The 27,654-nt window shown below is 34.0% G+C and overlaps 3 protein-coding genes and 1 long non-coding RNA gene across 6 annotated transcripts in view; 2 read left to right on the top strand and 2 right to left on the bottom strand.

Annotated features, from left to right (window-relative positions):
• Positions 1-13,160, bottom strand: part of LOC149269878 (uncharacterized) — a 57,814-nt gene extending 44,654 nt beyond the window's left edge. Inside the window, exons 1-2 of the long non-coding RNA XR_016269187.1 lie at positions 13,037-13,160; positions 7,572-7,627 (exon numbers count right to left, since the gene is read on the bottom strand). This is a non-coding gene — a long non-coding RNA (uncharacterized LOC149269878). The remainder of the gene's footprint in view (positions 1-7,571; positions 7,628-13,036) is intronic.
• Positions 388-10,439, top strand: LOC108611705 (uncharacterized). Of its 3 annotated transcripts, none has more exons than XM_018004472.2 (2): positions 388-784; positions 8,878-10,439. In XM_018004472.2, exons 1-2 carry the CDS (start codon positions 685-687, stop codon positions 10,248-10,250), a joined length of 1,473 nt encoding a protein of 490 aa, XP_017859961.1. In that variant the 5' UTR covers positions 388-684; the 3' UTR covers positions 10,251-10,439. The 3 variants fall into 3 exon arrangements, with proteins under 3 accessions (XP_017859961.1, XP_017859962.1, XP_089320639.1); XM_018004473.2 differs by lacking the exon at positions 388-784 and adding an exon at positions 2,318-3,167; XM_089464513.1 differs by lacking the exon at positions 388-784 and adding an exon at positions 7,556-8,152.
• A 586-nt stretch (positions 13,161-13,746) lies between the features above and the next one.
• LOC108609525 (glycoprotein-N-acetylgalactosamine 3-beta-galactosyltransferase 1) lies at positions 13,747-25,883 on the top strand. Its single transcript, XM_089464516.1, has 4 exons — positions 13,747-14,116; positions 23,779-23,978; positions 24,054-24,946; positions 25,014-25,883. The coding sequence occupies exons 2-4, from the start codon at positions 23,936-23,938 to the stop codon at positions 25,251-25,253; spliced, it is 1,176 nt and encodes a 391-aa protein (XP_089320642.1). The 5' UTR covers positions 13,747-14,116; positions 23,779-23,935; the 3' UTR covers positions 25,254-25,883.
• Positions 19,917-22,151, bottom strand: LOC108609524 (glycoprotein-N-acetylgalactosamine 3-beta-galactosyltransferase 1-like). Its single transcript, XM_018001245.2, has 2 exons — positions 21,092-22,151; positions 19,917-21,025 (listed from the first exon to the last, which is right to left on the bottom strand). Exons 1-2 carry the CDS (start codon positions 21,989-21,991, stop codon positions 20,753-20,755), a joined length of 1,173 nt encoding a protein of 390 aa, XP_017856734.2. The 5' UTR covers positions 21,992-22,151; the 3' UTR covers positions 19,917-20,752.
• Positions 25,884-27,654: the final 1,771 nt, after the last annotated feature.

Raw genomic sequence — 27,654 nt, 5'->3', positions numbered from 1 at the left:
TAGTCTCGATAATTTTATAAGCATTAAACTGCTCTATCAAGTTTAAAAATTGACATTTCTGTTCCACAATAATATTGATAGAATTTTTTTTGTAAAATCTACATAAGCGCAAAATTTAGTAGCCCTTAGATTATGTGGATACTTTTACTGATATTAAATTTCCAATTAAACCAATGGCTTCAACTAGTCACCCTATAGTCGCTGAGAAGGGCGCGGCATGCTAGACACGTGCATGTCTCATGCCTCCCAGCCTGTCGGTTAATCAGCTTTAGCCTCTTATCAATAGGTTTATTCGCGTGCTGTTTGCTTTTACAGAGTGTGTATTTTATGCCATTTACTATAATCATAAATGACAATTACTCTAGTTCGTCAGCTATCAGCTACACAGTGCGGTCGGATAAAGCGCACTACATCTGTCAACTGTCTCAGGGCAACAGACAGCCGCAGCTTGTTGTTGTCTTCAGTCTACAGTTTTCCATTTTTGTTTTGTGGGTTGTATTTTTTTTTTTCGCACTCCTATTGGAACGTCATTGCCCACAGTGGGCAATCAGACAGAGTAGCAAAGTCATTCTGCGCATCCAGAGAATAATTTCGAGTTAGTTTGCGGCGATAATTCAGTCGAGTCGGATCGTTGCAGATTAATTTGAATATTTTGCCTTACAACATTTATAATTCTTGTTCAACATGTCTAACAAATCCTTTATGAAACGTAGCACAAATATCAGTGCGGGACAATTGCATTATTATCACACGGATTTCTACTACTCGATGCCCGATTTACACAGTAAGTGTTCTGAAAAGTTTGCAAAAATATCAAAAGTCAACCGTGCTTGAATCCGAGGTTTAAATAAGTCTGACTATTTTTCAAAATACATGTGTGTACTTACTAGCGCTTGTAATATCAAGAGATATCTTTGTGTGAACTGAAAGGTTGTCAAGGCTTTTTGATTGAAACCGAAATTTGTAACTACAACCACAATATGGATTTAAATTAAGACTGAAAAAAGATATTGCCATCTCTGTAATGAAGTAGAAAACTATTCAATATATTGACTCAGGCTCATCGAAGAATACTTAGAAATAGTAAAAAAGTATAATCAGATTCATGATTATTTAGAAATATATTTGGATTCTTGATGATACATATAAAATCATTAATTTGTGTTAATTAGTGTAAATATGTATTTAGAAAATATTACTAATCAGAATAATTTCAAACAGGTTTATTAAAAGACTAGATTGATCGCATTATAATTATAAGCTTTTCGATTTTTTTTTTTTTAAGTTTATGATTATTTGATTATTTTTTTTTTTTTCAATTTCAATTTCAATTTATTTCACTCTTTGTTATAATGGTATTTTACAATATTTTAAGAGTTTAGGCTACTACATAGTCCTTTTCTACTAAGTTATTTATTTACATACATGACATATGGATATGCGATAACGTTATTATTTGGGGGAAAAAACAAAGAAATAGAAAACCCCATGAAAATTTACTACAAACTAAATTAAATTAAATTAAACAGCAAACACTAAAAACTACAAGTCTATGCCAGGTCGTTTATATGTGAATATTATGATTCCTGACACTTGGTGATAAATTTTTGCGATAGTCGCGATTATATTTAATTCTTAAAATTGTATATTTTTTTATTGCAATACAATTGAAGTTATTTACCATTTCTAAACAAAACTTATGTAGGTATAATTGCTTTAGTTAGCAATTGAGTTTTAACACTAAGAAAAAATATATAGAATAATATATATATGTTCACTGTATATTATAAAAATCACATAAATATATTTCCATAGTCAATCTCTGTTATGCAGCAGAAAAAATGATATTCATGACAAGCATTAATCTTAAGTAAAAACAAGCAAAGTTCACGCGTTATCTCCTTGTCCCTCAAATAGATAAAAATGTCTTACGCAGCTGCTGCGTTTAGATTTAAATATTTTACTATTTATAAGTATTTTTATAAATATTTTAATCAATGTTAAGAAATGAAAAAAAAAATGCAAAATAAATTACTAAGTATACATCTCTACACCATAAACAATTAAAATCAATTTACTTGTCAAGTACTATGACACTTTAATTATTATTCAATTTATGTTTTGAAATGAATATCAATATACCTTTCATGCCGATTTGATTCATGTACACGGTACAATTTAGTTAAGTTTCGAACCAATTGAAGCAGCGCAGCCAACTTCACATCAAAACAAATGCGTTTTCTCTGAGAGTAGTTTTGAATTTTCCGAGCGCAGAGAGCAGGAGAGCGAGCGGGAGAGTGAAAGAGGTTGAGGGAGACAATGTAGCGCAAGCGTGCTCAGCACAACGCTTGGTAAATCCCATTGTTTTTCATATTGTGCGATGATGAAAGAAACAAAAAATATTCCATTCCAACTGCCAGATAGTCAGTCGTCAGTCGTCAGTCGTCAGTCAAAGAGCTCGCGAATAAACGAACGTGCGGCGCGACGCTTAGCGAATATTTCGTAAATAATTTTTTTTTAAAATAACAACTAACGAATTTTAATATGAAGTAAATAATAAAAACAAATTCGACAAGTGCTAAAAATATAACAAGAAGTTTGTGCCATAAACGAAGACAAAAAATAAACAAAAGCAACAAAAGTAGACGCCAAAGAAAAGCTAAGAAAGAGAGAGTGAGAGAGTGCGAGAAAGTGGAAAGAAGAGAGTGTGGGAGAGTGCCGCAAACAAAAAAACATTAGAAACACCACAGTTGTTGATAACAAAAGTGTGTCAAAATATCATCAGCAATGGGAAGAAATAGCAGCATAATAAGAACAATAATAATAATAATATTAACAATACTCGACTGATAATAAAGAGAACAACAAAAACTCTGCACGTGCTGATAACCAAGAAATTGGTTTTTTTGCTTTTGCTTTTGCGTTTGCTATCATCATTCGTTCTATGTAAACACCCAGGGAGAATAAACAAAACAAACTGCATATATGCAAGACAGAGGACAAAGAAGTGGAAGAAGAAGCAGTAGAAGCTTGCACATATCAACGTCACGTCGACGCTGACAGCGCTGTCGACGTCGCTGTCGCCGTCGCCGTCGCTGCCGAGACGTTGACAACGTTGTCCGCGAGCCAAAACGTAAATAAGCTAAATAACAGAAACAAATAAACATGTAAGTTAACAACACGAAGAAGAGGAGGAAGAAGAAATAACAGAAACATGAGAATTAGACATGAGCACAACTACATACATATTTACATATCTATGTATATAGTATCTGTACATATTCATATGAATAAGTACGCGTACTTAAGCACATATTTAAATTTTATTCGAGGCACACGCTAACAGCACTGAACGAGCACTAGAAACGCAAAATGTGCAAGAATTAGTCAAGGTAGTTCAAGTTTACGAGAACCCTATACTATACACATATACACTGCGCGTCATCAGGTTAGCGCCCCCCTTTACACTCAACCTCAAAGCTAAATAAAATCTAAAAATTTTTTTACTTTATACTCCGTTTATTTCTCTTTAAAATACAAAAAGAATGGCTACTGTAACATTAAGAATTATTTTTAAATAATTTTTTTTGTAAAATGTACAAAAAACATGTAACAAAAATTTGGTCATCAGATTAGCGCCCCCTGCGCTAAATTCAATTTATTTAAGCTAATGACCAAAAATAACACTGTATTTTAAGCTATTATTATTTTTAAGTAATATTAGTAGTGCGTAGTGCCGTTTTTTGTTTGAAATTACTTCAAAAATTCGATTAGGAGTGGAATTATAAAGTTGTTCAATATTATTCAAGGATATGGTTGACCAAGCGTGTTCAGTACCTTCGATTGACTCTGCCTTTGCACTATTATGCTTTCCGGACTCATATACTTTCCTGATCAACCATCCCCAGACGTTTCCACTGATATTAGGGTCGAGTGAGTATGGTGGCCACTCCATGAGATCAATTTTTTGGCCCTGAATCCAGGACTTCAGGGATTTGGATTTGGATTTGGAGCATTATCATGCTGGGAAATCTAATGCCGGTTTTCAGACAGGTTATAGAAATGCGGAACAGCAGTTTTAAACACGGTGTTATAGTCCTATGCGTTCATGCGCGATGTCAAAAATTGAAGCTTACAAGCGCTGTAGTAAGATATTGCACCCTACATCAATGCCACACCACCCCCCCGCCGCAACGGCTTGGAAACCGTTCCAAATTATGTTCTTCTATGCGTAGGTCATGGATATAATAAATTTAGCCATCAGTTCTTTCCAAATTCAATTTTTCTCATCAGAAAAGACAACATGCTGCCATTGGATAGACCACGTCATGTTCGCCCGGCCAAAATTAATGCGTATTTCTTTTCTCAGCATATCGACTGGTGTCTTTTTTTTTACATACTGTTTCTTTAGGTAATTAACTTTCCTTATTGCTCTTCGGACCGTTGATAAGCTCGTCTTAACACCGATTTTATCCCTAATCTTATTGGTCGATTCATGGGAATTCGAAGCTTCCCGAACTAATGCTCTTCTATTTCCTTCTGAAATCGCTTGATTATTGCCGCTTATATAGTTTTTTCCATAGTTTTCCCTATTTGTAAGAAAATTGCCACTTAGTTTTCTGTTTTTTCCTGTTTTTTCAGCAATTTTATGGTTGCATAGTCTAGATTCAAAGTATGCCTCAATCTTTGATTTTCAACCAAAGATAAAATTGTTTCTTTACCCATACTATAAATATATTGAATACTTTGAGCTTCACAAAAAATTTGGTGAGTGTAAATGCCAAAATAAGCAAGATAATTACAATTGCATTTGGGGGCGCTAATCTGATGACGCAAAATAAGTGCACACATTTTTTGCGAAAATAGAAAAGAATAGAAATAAAACATAACGGGTTTTCACTCGCGCTTTTTTTTGGTATGAGAGACATCTCATATGATGATAATGAAATAAAAAAAAAACCAAGAAGTTGCGTGCAATAGGCAAAGAGAAAAACGTAAAAGAAAATGAGTGTAAGGGGGGGCGCTAACCTGATGACGCGCAGTGTATATTATATGGCTGTACTAAGACAACTAAGAGCTCTTATGATACTAAGAACTGTTTATGACAGAATTTTTACATGATAACAAAGAAATGCAATAAAATTATAACAAAATATAAAAATATAATAATAATAATAAAAAATATAATAATTAAATGGGAAGATAAAAATAATTTGGAGTATCTAGAATTAATTTATGAAAACTTTAAGGTTCGAGTCTATTTAGAGTTTACCTAAGATCTAGTTGTTAGTTTAAAAATACTTATTTAAAGTGTCAGAATTAATTTAAAGTGTTTTAATAATTTAGTGTTTAAGAATCAAATGAAGTCAATATATAATAATTATTCACGTATTTTAAAAGCAAGATAAGGTATAAAATAATTTTTTGGAAAACAACTTTTAGTATTAAAGCATTACTTTTATTATCTTCTATATCTTGAAACGCATACAGACGTCTATAACTAATAACATTCTATTAACTATAAACAACAAGATCTTAACTCTAGTATATGGTATTCTGCAAAACAAGTTTTAGGCTTATAACATGTTTGCATACTGGCTATAAACCTGCCTCAACAACAAACCCAACAACAAGAAACCTACTCGATTCGTTTCAATGACAACTTGTCGAAAAATTACCAAATCGTTAACCAAGTGGAAAAATTAAATATTTACCAACTTGGATATGCAGTCGCGACAATTTTCGCTCAGTTGCCAAAGAAATTCCCGACCTATGACCTTAGATGGGTTAGTGGATGAAGCGCAAGACAGAAAAGGTAGCTAAAAAAAAACACTGTTGACAATTTACAAGTGCTACCTTAGGTGATTACGCAATGTTCGATGAAATCATTCAGCTTTTTCAATGTGTAAAGAAAAACACAGTAAAGTGAAGATAAGACCGCTTTGTATATATATGCCAGTTTATGTTAGTCTTTATCGGAAATCACTCCGCAACAACTAAGAGTACTCTAACCAGGAGTATCCGACTAGCAAATATCTGGAGCTTTTAACTGAACTTATATATAGACAGACTAGCAGACCGAATCAACTACATCAGTTCCTAGGCAATGTCCCACTAAAAGATACAGAAGACCGAGTATGGACTCAGCTTTCTTCTCATTGTTTACCAAGTCTTATCCGTGCCATACATTATATGCTATATTCATGCGTAGTACTTCTCTCTCTCTCTCTCTCTCTCTCTCTCTCTCACACACACACATCTTTACTTCTTATCAAATTGCCTTCACTAAAATATAGATTACTATAACTCAGCCCTGGGCGATTATTATCAAATATTTATAATCGATCGTCTGACAAAACGTCTATCAGCAGTCTAAGCTTTAAATATTACCTAGTTGTCACCCCGTCAAGTCGTTTATTATATTTGATAGCAGCCAATTTATTGGCAATTAGGCAAGGCTATATTATTATAAGAGTTCTAATCAATTTCGAATTAAGAAGCTTTTAATCTATAGAGAACATTGATTAATATACTAGTATAATAAGCTATTCAGATCTAGCAAGCTATTCACCTAAACTCAATGAAAACTTTTACTATTTAAACAGCTGAAGTCTTCTTGTTATTGTATCCCATCTGTCTGTTTCTCAGATACAAATATTCACTCGTCTAGCACCTGATACTAGCTTATATTAGCACCAATAAATAAGCGCAAATGTTTTGCCGTCTAAACAATACATGCGACGAAAACGTGACGATGATGATGAGCGATATGAAAAGCTCCCATATTTTCCGATTCTCTCAAGCCCATATATATTTCGAAATGAAATTGATAACGTATATGTTTTATGACAAGTAAACACCAGCAATACACCGATTGATAAAGCCCAAACAAAAAAAAAACAAAAAAAAAAAAAAAAAAGTTATTAATATATAAAATGCCCACATAGGAAAATAGCTGATATCGATGAGTAATGGTGAGCTTGAGACTCACGATTAATTAAATTAAATACATAGCTTAGCTCACATCTCATGACACAGTTTTACTGCTACAAATATAATAATCAGACAAAACACATTTTATAGAGATTTATATGCATATATGTTTTTATTTGTATAATTTTGTATAAGCAATAAGAATGATAAAGCTATAAAGATATTTATTTCGTATTGTCATTGTCATTTGTGTGAAGTGTGGGAAATATGTATATGGGACTTGAAGTATTTTTTTTTTTACTTTTCTGATTAACAAGTATTTTATGATTTAACCAAAGCTTTATAGCTTGCTTAAGCTGGAGGTAGTTTATTAACTGTTATCGCCCTAAAGTATGCAGGAGAAAATAATATTTAAATAAAAGTTATCAATTCAAATTTAAAAAAAAAAAGAAAAATTAAAATAAAAAAAAAATACATATATATATTCGTGTTGCAAACATTTGCTCAGAAACAAATATTTGTAAAGAATATTTTATTGTCATTATGAAAAAGAATTCAACAATGATTATAATGATTAAATTTAATAAAAATATTTATATAAATTAAATTTTTAAGATTATTGACAGTTAACGACTCACCTACATCTCTCACATAAATTTACAATAGGTTTGAAGTTAAACTTTGCATTTGTCACCTGTTATAAAAAATAATAAAACAATAGTTATAATAGAGACAAAATTAAACAACAAAACTTTATTAAATTAATTTGACAAATTTGATCTATTGGCGGAGCAATGCGCTAATCAAATAGAGTCTGCCACTTAACGTTCGATGATTCGGTGGTTCCGAATGGCTCTTGTAAATAGATTATGTATATATTTGTACAGTATTTTGCAATTGTTGTGGTTTGTTGACAGACGCGCACACACACACACAACTTCATATTTGCCGGCAAAACACGCGCGCCTCTGAGCCGTGTTAAACGAATACAACTACTAAAGCGCCTCGTGCGATAAATGTAATGGAAACCTGCCGTCTCAGGCAGCGCAGTCAAATTTGATAATCACATTATCAAGACAGTAATCAAAAGGCCAGTCTAGAAGCAACAAGCAATGCGCTCTACTTAGGAAAAATACTTTGAAATTGCTAAGAGATATTTAAAAAGGAGGCAAAATATAAAATATCGAAATGCAACAAGTTACGGAATATCATTTTGAAGGTAGTATACAGTGAAATGCGATCCCAATAAATTTGATCAATTTGAAATATTATTTTCAAGTAATTTGTATATAAATCATAATTTAATATAATAAGAAATATGTACATAATTATAAATAATGAATATATACATAAATATTATATAAATGAAATAATTATATATGTGTATATGAGTATATATATAAATATAGTATGAGCTTATATAATATATTTATGTGCTTTGTATAATATTTTATAAAAAATGTATTACTATTAAGTTTAAATTTAAAACATTACTCAAGATGAAATCAGAAAATATATTATATAAAAAATTATATAATGCGTTGTTTCCCATTAAGTAAAATATATCATTAAATTAAAAAAAAAATAATAATATTATAAATATTAAGTTATGTTGAACTGGACACATGCATAATAATATAGCTTTAAATAATTTATTTTTGGACTGATTTATCATATATTTTAATAGGTTAATAAAATAAAAATAAATTAAAATTAAAAATAATGTGTCGCTAGTCAGCAATATTTAGTATAGAATAGACTTATTTTATTAGTATACTTATACAGTTTCGGATGAAAAACTTTTGCAGCTTATAAAGCTTTATGCAAACTTTTATACAAACCATAAAATTGCTTTATTTAAGCAAACATCTGAAACTTGTCATAGTTCTCGCAACTGTCTGCTTATCTGAAAACTTATCTTTTATCTATTTGATTTCATTTCAGAGACCCGCAAGATGCACGGCGTCAAGCGTGTGCTCGTGTTTTGCATTATGATTGTAATACTGCCGGCAATACTGATCATAATGCCACTCTATATGCGCAAGACGATCTTCGCAGATGTCATCTATCCGGTTGCCGAATCGGACATCATTGAGATAAGGGATGGCATTTCCTCGATATTCTGTTCGAAGCACACGCTGCGCATGAATAGCCATTTCAATGCCTTTCAGCTGCGCAACAAACCCGAAATATCCACGAATCGCAAGCACATCAGGCTAAAGAAGTCAATGACACTGCCGGACGATACCCTGGAATATTGGGGTTTCTTTTTGCTGAAGGGTGCACGCGTTTCCCTCAAGTTCTGTTCGCGCTACAATGGATCGCGTTTGCTGGTGATCAAGGGCAAGCGAGAGCTGAAACTCTGCGGCCTCACCGATCACAACAAGAACAAACTTGGCGCCAACTATGCCCAGGGCCACGAGCAGGTCAAAGTATTCTTCGAGGATGTGGTGGAAATCACCGAGGAGAAGCTCCAAGTTGATGGACTACTCGAGCATGAGAATCACGGAGGCGAAGATCTAAGCGACGATCATCCGCCAGCAAACGCCAGCCTAAAGCCGACGCCGGTGCCAACGCCCGCAAAGCGACAGCAAAAGAAACTCAAGAAGGGCACGGCTCACCCGATGCCCAAGTCGATGGAATCACTTGATCCGACTGTTCACAATGAGAGCAGCAATGCGGCAGGCCATCACACGAGACGTCAGGCATCCCATGAGCGGGACAAACGGCAGCTCTATGAGCAGCTTTACAAGCGCAAGGAGCGACAGAAGCGTGAAAATGTCTATGACCGGAAATACAGTCACGGCGGCAATGCGGTCAACTTTACGGAGACTGATGAATCCAATTCCATATCGAGCTTTGAGACTGGACTCTTTGAATGCTTCAATGGTGCCATCTTGCTGGCCGAGGGCTTTCCCCCGAAGCCGGCGTGCATGAATGCGCACTTTCTCGAAAAGGGCAAACACGATACGGTCAAGCATAATATCACCGAGGATGGTTACTATTATTATATATTTTACAGTGACAACGATCTGGTGCGCAACGATATACACGCCATTTTCGATATCTATAAGCCAACATTTCAATACTCGAATCTAAGTGAATCGCGTGGCTGCTTGAACAGCACCGATTGCAGTTTCAACATTGGTTTCCTATCCGACGAAATTGTCGTCGTCGAGGTGCCCACACGGGATGGCATCGAGCATGAGGAAGATGATATTACAAATCTCATCTCAACTTGTCATCCGCGTAGCGAAATCTATGCACTATTTCCCATAACGGTGCTGGTGCTCATATTATGCTGCTCATTCCTATAGAAATTTGTGCGACGTGAGACGTTCGCAGTTTGTACTCTAAGAATCTTGTGATAATTGAGATAATCGAGTGATATATGTATGTATGTGTATGTGCGTGAGCTGGCCCATAAGACATGAATCGTCATAAAGCATGCATCAAATGTAACACAGTCTGAACCCATGTGTAACCAAAACAAATCAACTAGAATATGCTATATAAAAGAAATTTTTAAAAATTAAACAAACAGAAAATTAAAAAAAAATAATTATAACTATATAATTTTGTAAGCCGATATTTAGTGTAGGACCCAAGCATTTAGGCTAGAAATTGACATGAGAAATACGTAAAATTAAATATACATATTATATATAAATACCACATGCATATATATATTATTTATATACAAATTTGTACAAATAGATGAAAAAAAAACAGTGCTATATTAGTTATAAGTTAAATATAGTTTTATAAAATAGTTTTAAATGCAATTAAAATAAAACTGAAAAATGTAATTGCCTTTTAACAAATATTTAAAGTAAATAATTTAAATTATTATTATTTTTTAAGCAAAGTTTTGCTCTTAAATTAAATTACTAAAATGAAATGTTTTATTACAACTGCTGAACAATAATTTTAAGCAAATTTTCTACTATTCGAAAAAAAATGTGTACATTTTTTAAATTTTGATTTATTGACTAAACATTAAAGAGAAAACAAATAAAGAATTTGTGTTTATTTTAGTTATTTTAAATCAATTCACACGCAATCTACTTTGCATGCAGCGTGACTTTTGATTTCACCTAGTTCGCGTACCATTCAAAGAGAATAATGCAGATACATATACATCGATTCATATATATATAGAGCTATGCATATACCTGATAAAATAAACAATATGAAACAAGTACGACCGTTGCCGTCGACTGTAACCGACTATAAAATACTTATTCACTGTCCAAACGCTACCAGATATACTATACGATTTTTTACGCCCTTAGTTGGTATATAAATATATTATTTGCAAGTGAATATAGGACTTCAACAGTAATTTAGTCGGGTTTCTAGCTCTAAAACTGTAGCTTTAATTGCGGCTAAATGCTTTGGCTCATACGGAAGAATGCAAGACTGACAAAAATGCAAGACTGACACAAAACCAATATACTCACTTCAATTTCGTGAATGAGTGTAACAACTAGCTTGTCATCGCAGCGAAATAATTTGAATGTCTATATATGATTCATGCTGCATGTGTAAAATAGTTTAGCAAATAGAGACATCGTATAATAAGCAAAGCCAGTGCTTTATAAAATGAGCTGAATATTGATAACCTAATAATTAATGAATTAGCTCAAATATTTTGCTATGGCACACAAGCTGTGTAAATTTACAATTTCCTAAGTTATACAATTAACTGACAACTAAGTACTTGATAAGTAACGTCGGATTAAACGCCTTAACTTATTGCAAAATTTCATCATTCATTCGCCCCATTGATATTTTGATCATTTAGCACCCGCAAAGAAAAGCTGCTCGCTATAGCACGCAGGTTCTGAACTTGACTAGCCCCTGTATCAACTCTTTGAAATGCTCATCAGTGTTGCCAAATCAGACTTTTCTCCGTCAAATCTGGCTTTTTTGAAAAGCTGATTGCGGGCAGCGGGAATTCTGGATTTTTAAAAGAATAATTTGCTTTATTTTCGCTTTTTTTTTATTTATTGAGCGAATTTTCATATTTTGCATTCGTATGTAGAATGAAGTTTTCTTCATTGTAGTTGAATTAAAACCAAATAGTTCAGTAATTCAAATTTCAATAGACGAACCAAGCGGTAAAATTATGGAAGTAACTAAACATTCTATGTAAATGAAACCAAAAGATTTTTTAACAGACCTTATAAAGCAATTAAAAAATGTATGCAACTCTTTTTATAGCGTGTAGTACAAGAATTTATGTGTTAAAGGTTGCCGACAAATTTTCAAATAGTGCAAAATGTTGATTCATTTTTATGCATATATATTTTTGGAGAACATTGAAAGTATTCAACACCAATATAAGAACATTCACCCAATTCAGTAGGAAACTACGCTACAAAGTTTTGGGTTGAGAGGCGTGTTTCTAAGGGTTCGATAGGAAATAAAAAATTTAGGAACTTGGCCCCTTTTGCAATGCGCAAGTGGGTTAAATTTTTCGTCAGATCAATACTGTGATGCTTAACTCAATTTCAAGCGTCAGGTAAAACATATATAATATTAAAACTTCACAGATACGGCTTGCGGTGGTTGAAGAAATGATGTTATGATTCTAAGTTCTTAAAAATATATTTAAATATCAATCAAATGAAAGCAAAAAAAATCAGATTTTTTCCGATTTTTTTTTTTTTTTTTTTTTTTTGGCTTTTTTTAGTATCTTGCCACTAAAAAAGCTTTTTCTGCTCAAGGAAAATTGGCAACACTGATGCTCATGCTCATATCAATAGCGAAATACTTTAACAATTTCCTAACTGGTTTCTTATCACAAAACATGTGGCTTGGTCTTATTTTTAAATCGTGTAACAGCACAGGAAATTGGCTATGTATTACGTAAACATTTCTATTCTTAATTTTTAATTAGATATTGATAGGAATTTAGAACAAAAAGGTGCTTAAATTCGAATTCTTGTCCTTTCTGAGTTCATTTATATAAATGTATACTTTTATCAGTCAAACGTATCGTATTAAGCGATACACATTTCTTAGCTATATTATATTTAATAATTATTATATTTTGATTACAATTTTTGCTCCTATGCTACTAGTATACGAATCGTACCAAATGAATAATAAGCGATACAAATGTTTTTTGTTATACAATACACTGCTTTATTTAACACAACAATATAATTTTAAAAACCGGAAAAAGGTTAAAGAGTCTTGAGGGACAAATTACGGCGTCAACTTACCCCCAAAACCTTCGAAACAGCTGATTTGCCTAGCGCCCTCCCCTTCTCACATTCTTCACATCTCTCTCACTATCTCTCTCTCTCTCACTCATGCTAACTGTAACACTCTCTGGCTCTCTGGTGACATTGTCATGCACACCTGGTCCTGCTACCGAGGGTAGCCAATGCAAAGTTATAAATAAAATGCTAAGGGCTCTCCAGCATTTGCTCTCTCAACTATTCGTCCGCTCAGCATATTTTATGAATTTATGAGTTCCACTGAGTGCATTATCAAGAAGCCGGCCGCATGCCGGCATTTAAGCAATGCTCACGCGCTCTCTCGCTCCCTGACCATCGACAGCCGCCCTCTTAGCACACATCAAAAAAAAAAAAATTTTTTTTTTTTTTTGGGGCAGCGCATGCGTTTTTACTCTCCGCTCACTCGCTCCCGCGCGGGGTCAGCGGTCATATGAGCAAAGCACTAAAGTAAATGCCTGTGAGCGCGCTCATTCGCTCTCTCTCCCTCTCTCTTGCGCTCTCTCTCTCCCACTCTCGCTAACACACATTCAAAATTTTTCTAGTCTGTCGTCGGCTCTTGAGCACATCGCAAATTTCGCGCGTTCTCCGCAGTTGCCGTTTTGTTGTCAGTTCGTGCGCTCGCGCTTCGGTCCGCCGTTCGCGTTGTCGGGAAAAATTAATTTGGTAATTAAATATTATTATTGTATTTTCTCTTATTGTTTAGCTGCGCTTCAATTAAGTGCAATACAACAAGGTCAATTAAAACGCAATCTAAAGTCGTCACAGATTCAAATAAAGCCCGAGCACGTCCTGCGTCACATTAGGCAAAACAGAAAAGAACAGACAAAAATACAACAACAAAAAATAACCAAGACCAACAACAACAGCAAAAACGTAAAGGGAAAAGAAAACAAAACACAACAAAATGACTAAAACTATGCTAAAAATCAATTGTAAGTAGCCAAGTGTAGTGCTAAAATGCTGTATTAAAGCCAAAAATAAGTCCAAAAATAATAACAATAAAAAAATATAAATGTATATTCAAAAAGAATTTGTAAATATTTTGGTCAGCATTAAATGTTCAGCGGAGCTCAGTTCGTTTAGTATGTCAAAACCGAAATCCAATGTGAAATGCATAAAAACCATTTAAAGTGCATTCAAGTGCTGTAAAAGTGAAAAATTAAAATAAAAAAAAAATAAAAAAAACAGACATCAACAAATAAAAACAAAATTCCCTTGCGCATAATTAAGTCTTGAGAATGCAGTAAAGAATAAACGACACGCTTAAATCCGAGCACTAAAGAGAGTTCATATGTGTGTATGTATATGTCTGTGTGCGTACAGAAAGCCCCAAAATAATAATAATATTCAATTGGAGCACAAGGAGATGGCGACCCGCCTGTAGAAACTACCGAATGACATGTGGCGAGCAATGCAGGCCAAGCGATATGCTCTCATTGTGATACAGTATAGTAATATAAGCGCGTAAGCTGAATATCTAAATTAAGTATAAAACAACCGGATCCAGCAGGGCGAATTCACTTTTTAATGATTGACAAATACTTTAAATATTGACAAATATTTTAATATTGACAAATACTTTAAAGTAATTTTAAAAATTAGTAAACATTTCTAAAAATAAAAATAGATAATATTCATAAAACAAAAATTAACAAAAAAACAAGTAAATAAAAACAACAAAAATAAATAAAAAATTAAATAAGTAAATTTCGGACAAAATAATTGTTGGAAAATCATAGAACCAGAAAAAAGAAATACATGTATTAAAAAGAATATATATAATAATTAATTTATTGAAAATAATTTAAATACCGCATACACAAATACAAATATTTAAAATAAGTGAAATACATATTTATGAAATAAATAGTTGTGAATAAATAAATTATTTATAGAAAAATAGTTAAAAAAAAAAATGAAATTTATAATATTTCACAAATAGGAAAAATATAAATAATCACATATATAATATATAAATAGAAAATAGTTTCATAAATATGATAAAAAAAAAAAAACACAAATGGAAAAAATATTAACAAAAAAATATGATTAATAATGTTAAAAATAAACATGATTATCTACATCATCCAATTAAATCAATTTTAAAGAGAAATATATCATACGTATATTGGTAATTTTAATTAATTGATTAATAACTTTTATTTTAATACTGTTCATTCCTTTCTCTGCAGTTGCATTTATTAATACTTTTTATTAGAATTAAATGAATTGTTTTGTAAGTGTATTCAGTATTCATTACTCGTCTGACTTAGTCGATTAGTTGTTGTTATTTATATTACGTTGCAGCGACAGCTGCCCTTTGGCTGCCACTGTGTCTTGTGCTCTCCCACTCACGCGCTCACCCGCTCTCGCTCTCCTTGTGCAGTTGCCATTTCCGTTGCTATCTATTTGTCGCTGGGGTTCTCCACTCTCGCTCTCACTTACTTTACACTCCAGGGGTGCATTGAGACCGCACCACAATGCACTGCTCCGACTCACCGTGTCCCGCCACCCTGCTTGCATTCCTTTCACACACACATGCATAATATATGCATATATATTGGTAGTTTAATATTATTCCTTAAATGCGATCACTTAGCAGGCTTTGCCTGCTGCCCTCTCTCCTCCTAATCCCTTTTTCTCGTTCTCTTTGTATTATTTGGTTATATTTATATACATATATATTTATTTATACTTTTTCAAATTTGCTTATAGCTTACATTACTTAGTATGCTACGCCTCAGATACGGCAGCTGCTGATAAGACGCCTATAATCACAGTGCGCCCGTTTTGATTCTCTTTGTTTCTTTCTTTTTCAATGCGCTCTCCGCCGGGCGTCAACTGGATAATGAGTTTAATCCGCAATTCCGACATTTCATAATGTGGGCTTAATAGTCGATCCATTGCTACTCAAGTGGGCACTTGAGAGACGTGATAAACATATGTTATGTTTTCTTTTCTGATGTTTTCTCTTACACTTCAGAGCTGTTAAAGATTATCAGCATTATCATCATTGAAAAAATTATTGTTGAGTACAGCTAAGGATGCGCTTATCAGATAAATCACATACACATTAACCCACATCTTTTATCTCACATTCAACTAAACAAGTTATAAATCTTTATAGCATTATTTGCTGTGGTTTATGTTCATGACGTCTGGAGTTTTCAACTTGGGAAAAAACCACCAGATGTATACAATAAATGTATAAATATGTTTATTTAAATGTATTAATAATGTATGATGTTAACATCGTTTTAGATACCATATATTAATTAATATATATTTAATAATTTGTTTTCAATCATTTCTTAAAACAAAATACAAAATGAATTAATTAATTGGCAGACTTAATTAAGTTTACTAATAATATTATTATATTAATTTGATTGATTTAAGTTCATTCAATTCAGAACTTCATTCAGTCAGAACTTTCATATAAAAGAAAATTTTCTTAAGCAAGAGAAAATTTAAAAAATTTGAGTACTTTGTAGCAAGATATATTTTCATTTTGTTCATGCTCATTATTTAATATCTTTTATAGCTTATGAATAAAATAAAATTAATTGAACACATTTCTTTCGATTATTTTCATCTTTTTATTGATATCGCGCAAGAAAGAAAAAATTAATATAAAATACAAAAACCAAAGTCACTTCTAAAATTATCGATTTTTTGCTCATAATCAATCAAAGTTAACTTACTCAAACCCATTCACCCACCTGAGACAACAACACTAATTAGCCTCAAGCTATCTTACCTCTCTTGCACACATATAGTCGACCTTATCAGCGGCTGCCTAATCGGCTAATTATTTATAAATGTATGAATAAAGTTAGATTTCATTTCATCAATTCGATTCGATTTAATTTTTTTATTTGATTTTATTTGCATTTATCGTATTTTATCGTATTCTCAACACACCCACCCAATCTCATCAAGGCCAATGTATGAACTCAATTCAATTTATATCTACATATTCAGGCGAATGTTTGAAAAATCAATAGCTAAAATGATAACAATTCTTGCGATAAGGTTGTGTCGATATATTTTATCTTAGCTGCAAAACAAATAAAGTAACAACAAATTGTATTAGAGAAACGTAATTATGATTAATAATGTGAAGTGCTTTGTAATGTTTCACGATTTCCATTTGAAAATAAAGTAAAGGTTTATGTTTCAAATATAAATGCTATCTGTCATATCTTATTATTTCCTTACCACGAATTCAGAGATACCGGCAATGCCTTTCCCTATGTATTTTTCACTTTGCCACAAAACCAATATACTAATTTCACTCTTGTAAATGACCATGAAAAAAAAAAAAATAAAAATTTAACAACAGGTATCTTAACTTTTACAACTCACTTTTAGTGTCTAATGACTAAATAGATAGCTGACTACGTTATTATTCCTAAAAGAGAAATCAAATCTTCTCCCAAAGCTCTACCTCCTAATATAATCTCTCTAATAAAACTTAGAAACAGGCACCGTCGAAATTGGTTGAGACGCAGAAATATACGTGATCTGACTCTAGTTAGATGGTTCAGCCAACTAGTTAATATTGAATTATCCAAACTCAGAAACGAGAACTGGAATAATCTCTTATCCTCGCTAGAAAAAAATTCTTCCCCCTTTTGGAAGCTTTCAAAAGTCATCAAGAAGAAATACAGTGGAATACCCACACTCACACACAATCAGCAAAATTTCGTAAGTGCCGATAAGAAAGTCGAACTATTAGCATCATTGTTCGCCTTGAACCATTCGCACTCAGCTAATCTCGGTGATCCATCCACTAGCTCTGAGGTCAACAGTTTCACGGGGTTATTGGACTCCCTGCCTGTTGACCACGACGAACAATACCTGACAAATGTCCATGAGGTATCTTCGATTTTAAAAGAGCTTAAATCCAAGAAGACTCCAGGTCTGGATAACATTGAAAATGTGTGCCTAAAAGCCCTCCCTCGTAAAGGAGTCAAATTTCTTTCATTCCTTATTAATGAGTGCCTACGCCTCGGATATTTTCCACATAAATGGAAGATCTCTAAAGTCATTCCCATTTTAAAGGCAAACAAGCCTCCTGAATGCCCTACATCATATAGACCAATAAGTCTGCTTTCATCAGTCAGTAAAATCCTAGAGAAAGTCATTAAGAAAAGATTAGTTGACTTTACTGAAAGTAATAATGTCCTTTCGCCCCTTCAGTATGGCTTCCGTCGTGAACACAATACCATTCAACCTCTGGGTAGAATTAAAAAAATTGTCAAGGCCAATTTTAGTAGTTCCAAATCTACGGGTATGGTCTTGCTAGACATTAAAGCGGCCTTTGACTCTGTATGGCATGAAGGACTTGTGTACAAAATGAACCTCTTACATTTCCCATTGCAGATTATTAAAATAATACGCAGTTTCTTGAAAGACAGATTCTTTACAGTGTACATAGGCGATGCTCATTCACGTGCAAGTTATATTCCTGCAGGTTGCCCGCAAGGATCCTGCCTCTCCCCAATATTATATAATATCTATACATCCGACTTCCCTGCTTTAAGTGGATGCACGGCATCCATTTTCGCTGATGATACGGCAATCCTTTGCTCTGGTAAACTGGCAACCGATATCTCAGATTCTCTCCAAGCAGCCTTTAACGTTCTAGTTGCGTACTTTACTAAGTGGAAAATTCTTATAAATCCGGAAAAAACCCAAGCAATATACTTTACAAGAAATAGGAAAAATAATTATATTCCTCTACATCCTATTAATCTAAGCCAAGTAGACATTAACTGGGAGAACAATGTTAAATATCTTGGTGTCTTGTTAGACAAAAAATTAACTTTTTCTGATCACGTCCAATTTATAATTAAAAAAAACAAATATATTAATTAAAGTGTTATATCCATTCATAAATAGGAACTCTCGACTAAGTTTAGAAAATAAAATGTACCTATTTAGATCAATTTTCCAGTCCATAATTTTTTACGGGGCTCCGGTTTGGGCTGATATAGCTAAGACTCATATCTGTAAAATCCAAGTCTTGCAAAACAAAATATTAAAAAGAATATTTAATCTCCCGTGGCATTACCCTACTGCGGAGCTACACTATATTGCCAGAGTCGAACTAGCGTCAGATAGATTGACTAAGTTGCACACAAATTTTGTAACCCGTTGTAGTTATTCATCTTACCTACATTTACAAAACAGTAATGAACCCTTATAAGCAATAAGCAATTAGTCTTAATTTTAATTTTAAGTTTTTAGTCTTTAAGTCAATTTACGAGGTTTTTGTTTATACTTTTCCTCCAAAATAATGTTTCTAAATGTAATTAAATTTCCTGAACAAATAATATTAACATTTAAGCAGAAAAGGTTTATGGCCTGTACTCTTAACTTTCACATGTAAATCACTCACACTTGTGTAAATACTGATATAAAATAAAGTGTTCCTTATAAATTAAAATTAATAATGAACAAGAAGCGGGTAAAATTAATCTTATTCGAGACTGCTCGACTACTGAATTCCCTATGAAGAGCTGATACCTATTTGAATTATTGTACGCTTCTTTAACACGCACACACACACATACATACGTGGTCTGATAATTGCGCAGTTGACGCAGCGACTGCGATTGCAATATGGGAAGAATATATCTATATACTTTATGGGGTCTGCGTGTGAGTGAGGATTGAAGATATAAGTAACAAATCTTAGTTTTTTTTTTTTTTAAGATACAGGAATTAACTAATAAAAACATATTTTATTTAAAATCGAAAACTTACTTATTGTATAGCTTTTAGAAAATTTAATTTATATTAAATTTTATTATTATTATTTTATTATATTTTATTATAAAAAATATATTCAATAATAAATATAATTTGTTTAAAAAGAACACTGTAGTCTGGAAATAAAATGTTCTATTATTTATATTTAAAATGAAATAAATAAATTAAAAGCAAGAAATTATTTCTATATAAAGGCTTCAAATATCATTTTTAAACTACGTAATTGAGTACAATTAGTGAAAAAAAAAATTGTAATTATAGATAACACAAATTGTAAAATAGATTAGAAGCACGTTGCGAAATGAGTTCATTTACTTGAATATTCAGGCAATTGATAAAAATTGTTTCAGTTCGTCATTGTTAGCTAAATATAGACTAAAAATTTGTTGGATTTATTTGTTTAGCGTGCACACGGGCTTTTACGGCTTTTACCATATGCAAAGTGACTCGGTGATAGTCAATTTAAGTAATTTACGTTTAATTGCATTGCTTGACGAATGTTTCAGTAAATTTCAGTCATTGCCGTGACACGCATTTCGAGCCCAGTGGAAACGGTGAAAACTGTGGAAGCGCAAGGTTTCCCGACTCATTTCATGCTCACATTTAATTAATTTGCAATTACAATTGCAATTTGTAACGTTCTAAACTAACTGCCCATCATCAATTGAGGCAGCAACAATAGCAATCAGCACCCGCCCACACAATGCTTTTGAACCCGTTTGACATTGCGGGCTTTCCAGACTATTCATTCAATTCAGTATGTCAGGCTGTTACACAATTCTCTCGCTTTACTCAACTTCTCTCGCATCGGGTTCAGTTTGAGTTTCGTTCATTGTAGTTTTGTTTATCCTATCATCATCATCCATAGAGTCCTCATTGCTGTTGGCGACCTCCTCCCTCGGCGCGGGCAAGAGCTCACCCACTTTTAGTTTGGCGGGCAAACGCTGCGCTCTGATCACCCCAAAGGGATGCAGATGATAGATTAAATAGTCTAGCACATACATGAAATTGGGCGGAACATAGTGAAAAGAAATCGCATTATCCGAACAGCAATCGAGACCCTTTATTAAAATATTAGATTAAACATTCATCCAATCATTCATGAATGCATTCATTTAGCCACTTACATCGTCTGTCTTATAGTAGAGATATTTCCAGTACCAAAAATTGGGATCCTTGTAGGGTATTAATATTTGCTCCGGTGCAAAGGGAAACATGCGACCACGCCCATTCACATCACGAGAATCGCCTGCTGTCACATTCAGATTCTCCATGCATTTGCCAATCTCGATATCCTCGTTGATAACGGTGCCAGGTAGACACATCTTGGGATCGGGTATGCCCTCGACCACAAACCTTCGCAGTGCCTCCTTGCTGAGCACATAGCCAGCACCACCCGACATATATCCCTGCTTAACGAAGGGCTTGAACTTGAAGCCAAAGTGAACGGGCGTCTCTGGACTATAGGGATATAGCATATATCGCAGATTCTCAACGACTGCATAGGTGTCGTCGTCAGCCTTGTAGAACCAATCCGCATCAGTATAGTGATGCTTGTAGACATACTTGAAGGCCTCCTTTACTTTCCTCCACAAATTCGGCCGACCCTCTTCCACATCCAACTTGACTGTGGGCAGCTCATCATCTGCCGCGGAGCTCATGAATAGCAAAATGTTACAGCGTTTGCCCCAGGTGCGTTTCACGTGGCGCGCCTTCTTCTTATGATTGTTGGGATTGGTCATGACCCAACAGAGCACACGCACCTCCCTCTTCAGCTGATCAGCGAGCGACGTATTTTCATATAGATGATCATGGCTAGCCATATGGCGATCGAGTACTGACTCATTGATAATTTTGTAGGGGTTTGATATATCCGCACCAAAAGATGATTGCTGAGTTACATACGAATCAAAGGGATCAATCGCTGCTGGCGTGCTGAATATCTTTATAAGGCAAATGCCTACAGCTATGCCCGCAGTGAAAACTATTATGGGATGTCGCACAATGAATTCGCGTTTCAAATACATTTTGTTGCATAAAACACAATAAATAATAATCCTCCAATAAATAATTTCACATCACTAATTAGACTTGTCTTTTAATAAGGAAAAGCAGAACCGAGAACCGAGAACCGAAACCGAGCGTAGCATGAAAGCAACTGACAGCAACTGAGGAGTGAGCTATATTAAGAAGACTTCAGTGCTTAGCATAAATTGATAACGAAAACATTTCAGAAACGTAGCACAGATATCATTAAGAGCATAGCTCTATGCACACGTATTTATGGTTAATTGCATTAAGGAGCCAACATTTGTTCTCTTCTGTTTTCTGTTGATATTGTGAAAGGCTGTAAATTTAATTTTATTGCATTTTACGTAGCTAAAAAAGAATTTTAAAGTTTGTAGTTGTAATTATATGTATATCAGTAATAAGCCATTAATATTAAATATACACATATATACATATAAAATACATGTATTGTAAGAGTTAATAAATAAATAATAATAATAATAAATAAATGTATAACTTCCACATCCAAACATAAATAAATAAATAATAGATAATAAAACTAATAATAAATAATGTATAACCATGTAATGACTCAACAAATAATTAATTGATTTTTAATTTTTTATTAATATATCTATTTAGAAATACTTTATAAATCAATCAAAAATAAATATCTACAGTTAATTTATAAAATAATAAAATATAAATACATGAATATACTGTTATCCAAATATATGAGATATACAAATAATTTAGTTAATTGTGAATAAATAATATAATAAATAGATAAATAACATCTTTAAAATTATCAAATAAATAAATTAATTTAATTAATTAAAAAATTACAATAACTTCAAAATTCATCAAAATTAATTTGATATACAGAACTTAAAATGAAACAGAAAATTGCATTCAATTTAATTGTCTTATCAAACTGTACATAATTATTTATAATCAAGCTATCAATTAAACAAATCATCACAAATCACCTTTTCAAATTTTCTGCACAATTCTTAAACGGTTAAGAATCTTATATCTCATAGAGCCTTCATACTATACGAAAAAGGCCTTAATATTTGTTTAAAATGCATAAAATTAAAAGCTGTAACCCAAACAAGTTTGGCTTTTGTAAAAATAATTAGAAAACCTGAATTGTTTTTTTACAAGCCTAAGAGCTCAGCTAGCAAATTGACGTGAAATTAACTAAATAAAAATACATACAAATGTTTACAAAAAATGTACATATATATTTTTGTATGCCAATATTGTATACAAGATCTGAAATATATAACAAACACTAGAGATACGAGATACGAGTACATGTTCAAAGGGGCACAAGCACAAGACTATTGACCCAGTTGAGCTAATCAAACGTAATGCACGTTCGGGAGATAATTAATTGATATCAGCACCAACGCATAGCAGAATGCATTAAAATGAGATTTATAAAATAAATAAACCAAACACCCAAACAAAGCAAATAAAAATGAAATAAGAAATAAAAGATGCAACAATTGAGCATATTATAAAAAAAAATATATATAAAAAAAAATGAAGCAAAAAAAAAACGTTGCTGCAGCTGAGCCAAGTGGAACTCAAATGAATCAATTGTCACGTTTTCGCATATTTAATAATACAGTCATGTCTCGAGCATCGCCCCGTTGCACAATTCCCAGATAGATGACACTTGTAATTGAGAGATAGGCGAGTGCAGAAGATGAGACGCTCAATCTTTACAATTCAAAGCAATTTGCCGGATATTCAAGATTTTATGCATGGAACTACAATATATTTCATTTTGCAGAAGATGTAAATCGCTGAGGATATCTATTAACTCCACCCAAGCAACACAACCAAAGAGGCTCCTCGAGCGGCCCCTGAAAACCAAAGACTAAGTGCCTAGAGCATAGAGAGGTTGCCTTTTACAACCTCCAAGTGAGACAACCTACATAAGACAAGCAATGACTGCCAATAGCCTATTGGGACGCTCCTTACTCAATGAAGGTGAGTTTTAAATAAATCTTGAAATGATCGAGTCATTTTAAACATATTGGATTTTATGTTTTCATCGCTCTTTAGGACGTTCCAACAAACGTTCGTTAGTCTCACTGATTGTCGGCCTGGTCGTTGGCTTCTGCCTGGCCGAGCTGTTTGTCTACTCATCCACGCCGGAACGTGGCGAGTTTGCGCCCTACGACGGCCATCGGCACGGCGATGTCAACGACGCCCATCACAGTCACGACATGCTGGAGCTGTCCGGCCCCGAACAGGATATCGGCACGCACGAGCACTCAAATGAGAACACAAGTATTGCCGAGAAATTGCATAGCGAAGTGCGCATTCTCTGCTGGATTATGACAAATCCCTCCAATCACAAGAAGAAGGCGCGCCACGTGAAACGCACCTGGGGCAAGCGATGTAATAAGCTGATCTTCATGAGCTCAGCCAAGGATGAGGAACTGGATTCTGTGGCCCTGCCCATAGGCGAGGGGCGCAACAATCTCTGGGGCAAAACGAAAGAGGCCTACAAATATATCTACAAGCACCATATCAACGATGCGGACTGGTTCCTTAAGGCTGACGACGATACCTACACGATCGTCGAGAATATGCGCTATATGCTATATCCCTATAACCCAGAGACGCCCGTCTACTTCGGCTGTAAGTTCAAGCCATATGTCAAGCAGGGCTATATGTCTGGTGGAGCTGGATATGTGCTCAGTCGCGAGGCAGTGCGTCGCTTTGTGGTGGAAGCGCTGCCCAATCCCAAGCTATGCAAACAGGATAACACCGGTGCTGAGGATGTTGAGATAGGCAAATGCTTGGAGAATGTCAAAGTGCTGGCAGGCGATTCTCGTGATGCCAATGGACGTGGACGCTTCTTTCCCTTTGTGCCCGAGCACCATTTGATACCATCGCATACGGACAAGAAGTTCTGGTACTGGCAGTACATTTACTACAAGACAGATGAGGTCTGAGTTTTAGATTAGATATCAAACTTGAAGTGCTTTATTAATAGAGTTTCCTATTTTCTTACAGGGTCTGGATTGCTGTTCGGACTACGCCATATCATTTCACTATGTCTCGCCCAATCAAATGTATGTCCTGGACTATTTGATATACCATTTGCGACCATATGGCATAGTTAATAGGCCAGATGTATTGCCCAATAAGCTGGCGGTGGGCGAACTGATGCCAGCGCCCAAAGAGCCGAAGGCGATCGAATTGTCCAAGCCGTCGGAGGAATCGATGACCGAACCGGAAAAAGAAGCGCAATGATTCCAGCGCGTTGTTTTGCCATGTATATAGAACTTGTGTAAATATCGTTCGATCGACTTAGATCCAACTCAGTTTAACATACTTTGCCATTTCCATATGTTGTCTCTTGTATTAGCTGAATTCGGTTTATGAAAAAAATGCTCTTGAGTTGTACAAAACAAAAACAAACGAAAAACTACAAAAAAAATGCATAAATGAATACAAAACAAAATAGCAAGAGCACTCATAAGTGCTGTGAGTTTTTTTTGTAAAGAAGTCTGCGCAATTATGGTTTATAATAATTACTAATAGATATATATTAGATTTATAAACTCTACTATAAGATTTATATACAAAAATAATATTATATATATATATTATATAAACACTCGATTTGATTAACTATTTGTAATGCATATGGCACATAATTACTTTCTAAGACAACGGTAATCAATTGTATGCATATATACTGGCCCATATAGTTAGCATTAATTTAAAAAATTTTATGACATAAATTAGTTGATAAACTTAAATATATGAATTATATATAAATATTTGTATATTTATATGTATACAGACATTACTTCTGACAAAATGTATTACACGCTATTATTATTAAACATAAAATTTATTACAAAATCGTATTATAAATTTACCTCTGTTCTATTTTTGGGCAATTTTTACAGGATTTTTCAAAGCAGTTTAAATAACTTGATGCCAGCCCTATAACTTCCAGTGGAGTCCCAAGTAACAGTAACAGTAAACAGTAACGAAAGCGCAATGATTTTAGATGTTTTGTCATGTCAAGAGATCAGACTCAGTTTAGGGTAATTTGATCTTAGGGAAGCAATTTATTAACTAACATTCTGTTTGTTTGTTGTTTCAATTTGTAGAGTCTTCAAGAACTTTTTCAACAATTGAGTTAAATTAAAATTGAGTTAAATCTGGCTGCCAACACACCAGGTGCCCTCCTCGGTACGGCGGTGATCAATATATGCCATTTCGGAGCAATCTATCCCGCCTGTGCTTTAGTAGACTCAGGGTGCGAGGCAAGCTTCATTTCTGACCGACGATTCCACAAAATCAAGTTGCTCTTGAAATCAGTGCCGACTCAAATTTCCAGCTTGAATCAAGCAGTTACAGCTCATGCACAAAAGCTATGCAGCTTTGACATTGGTTCTGTTTTGAAACCGTGACAACGAATCGAAGCTTCTGCTCTCGTCCTTCCAAAACTTGCCGGTAGCCTCCCTTCGTCTCCAATTCCATGATCCATCATGAGCGAATGTCGTGCTCTCCAAAGAACGAGGTCTCCAGCTACAAGCGCGACATTATAATTCGGAATCCAAGGAATGCAAGGGGGGAGTATGTTTATGCCAGATCCCATTAACAAGAATTGCTCCTCCCGTATCATACCATGTTATGCTATTAACAGCATTCTCTTAATAACATAGCCCCTCACTAGTTCTCCTACTGGTTCTGAGTACTTAGCGCCCCGCGGAGTACTTCGTCTCACATCCCCCTCTCACTTGACACTTGCCTCTCCTGGTATTGACACTTATATATCCGTTTTTACATATAATTATACACAGCTGTCATAATATCAATAAAGACGCGGAATTTGCTAGCCGATTTTTGTATTTATCGGCGACGTGAACACTCCAATACTATGATAAAATAAATATATATTACAAAATATTAACATTGTAGAAAAAGTAATGCATATTAATTAAACTCTACTCAGCACCGTTTCAAATTGATGTCCCTGACAGTTTCAGCAGCAATGAATTACAAAACAAAACAATTAAGAAGGCTCCAGTCGAGACTGCTCGACTAGGAGATACCCTAAACCCGCTAAGCTGATATTCGCATCATTCTGCACTTCTTTGATGCACACATACATACACATGCATCCACACGTACGTATAAGCATGCGCTCTGCTAACTGCGCAACGATTGCGCTTGGGCGTCTCTAGGTCTAGGTGTTCAAATTAGGCTGAGAAACAAAATCAATTTTTCGATTATTCTCGATAAAAAAGTTATCGGATGATTTATAGAAGAAAAAAATGATAAACGTATACTGCGTATGGTACACACGAGTATGCATGCAAAATTTCAGCTCTCTAGCTCTTATATCTTCTGAGATCGACGCACTCATACGGACAGACGGATAACAAATTAAATTACAACAAAAATCGAAATTCTATAACATACATATGAGTCTACATTTAAAATTTGTAGACACTACCACCAAAAGCGTAGGAGATATAATTAAATAACTAGATTTCGATAAGGATTTTAATCGATAACAAAATATCAGTAGTAGGTTTCGATTTTTTGAGAAAAAAAACTTTTTCAAGTCTCTAGCTCTTATATCTTTTGAGATCGATGTGTTCATACATACGGACGGACAGATAGTCACACG

The sequence above is a fragment of the Drosophila arizonae genome, chromosome 3 (assembly GCF_054131065.1).
Source record: "Drosophila arizonae isolate 15081-1271.41 chromosome 3, UAZ_ARI_1.0, whole genome shotgun sequence".
NCBI classification, from domain to species: domain Eukaryota; kingdom Metazoa; phylum Arthropoda; class Insecta; order Diptera; family Drosophilidae; genus Drosophila; species Drosophila arizonae.
This window is presented reverse-complemented; position numbering and strand designations above follow the sequence as displayed.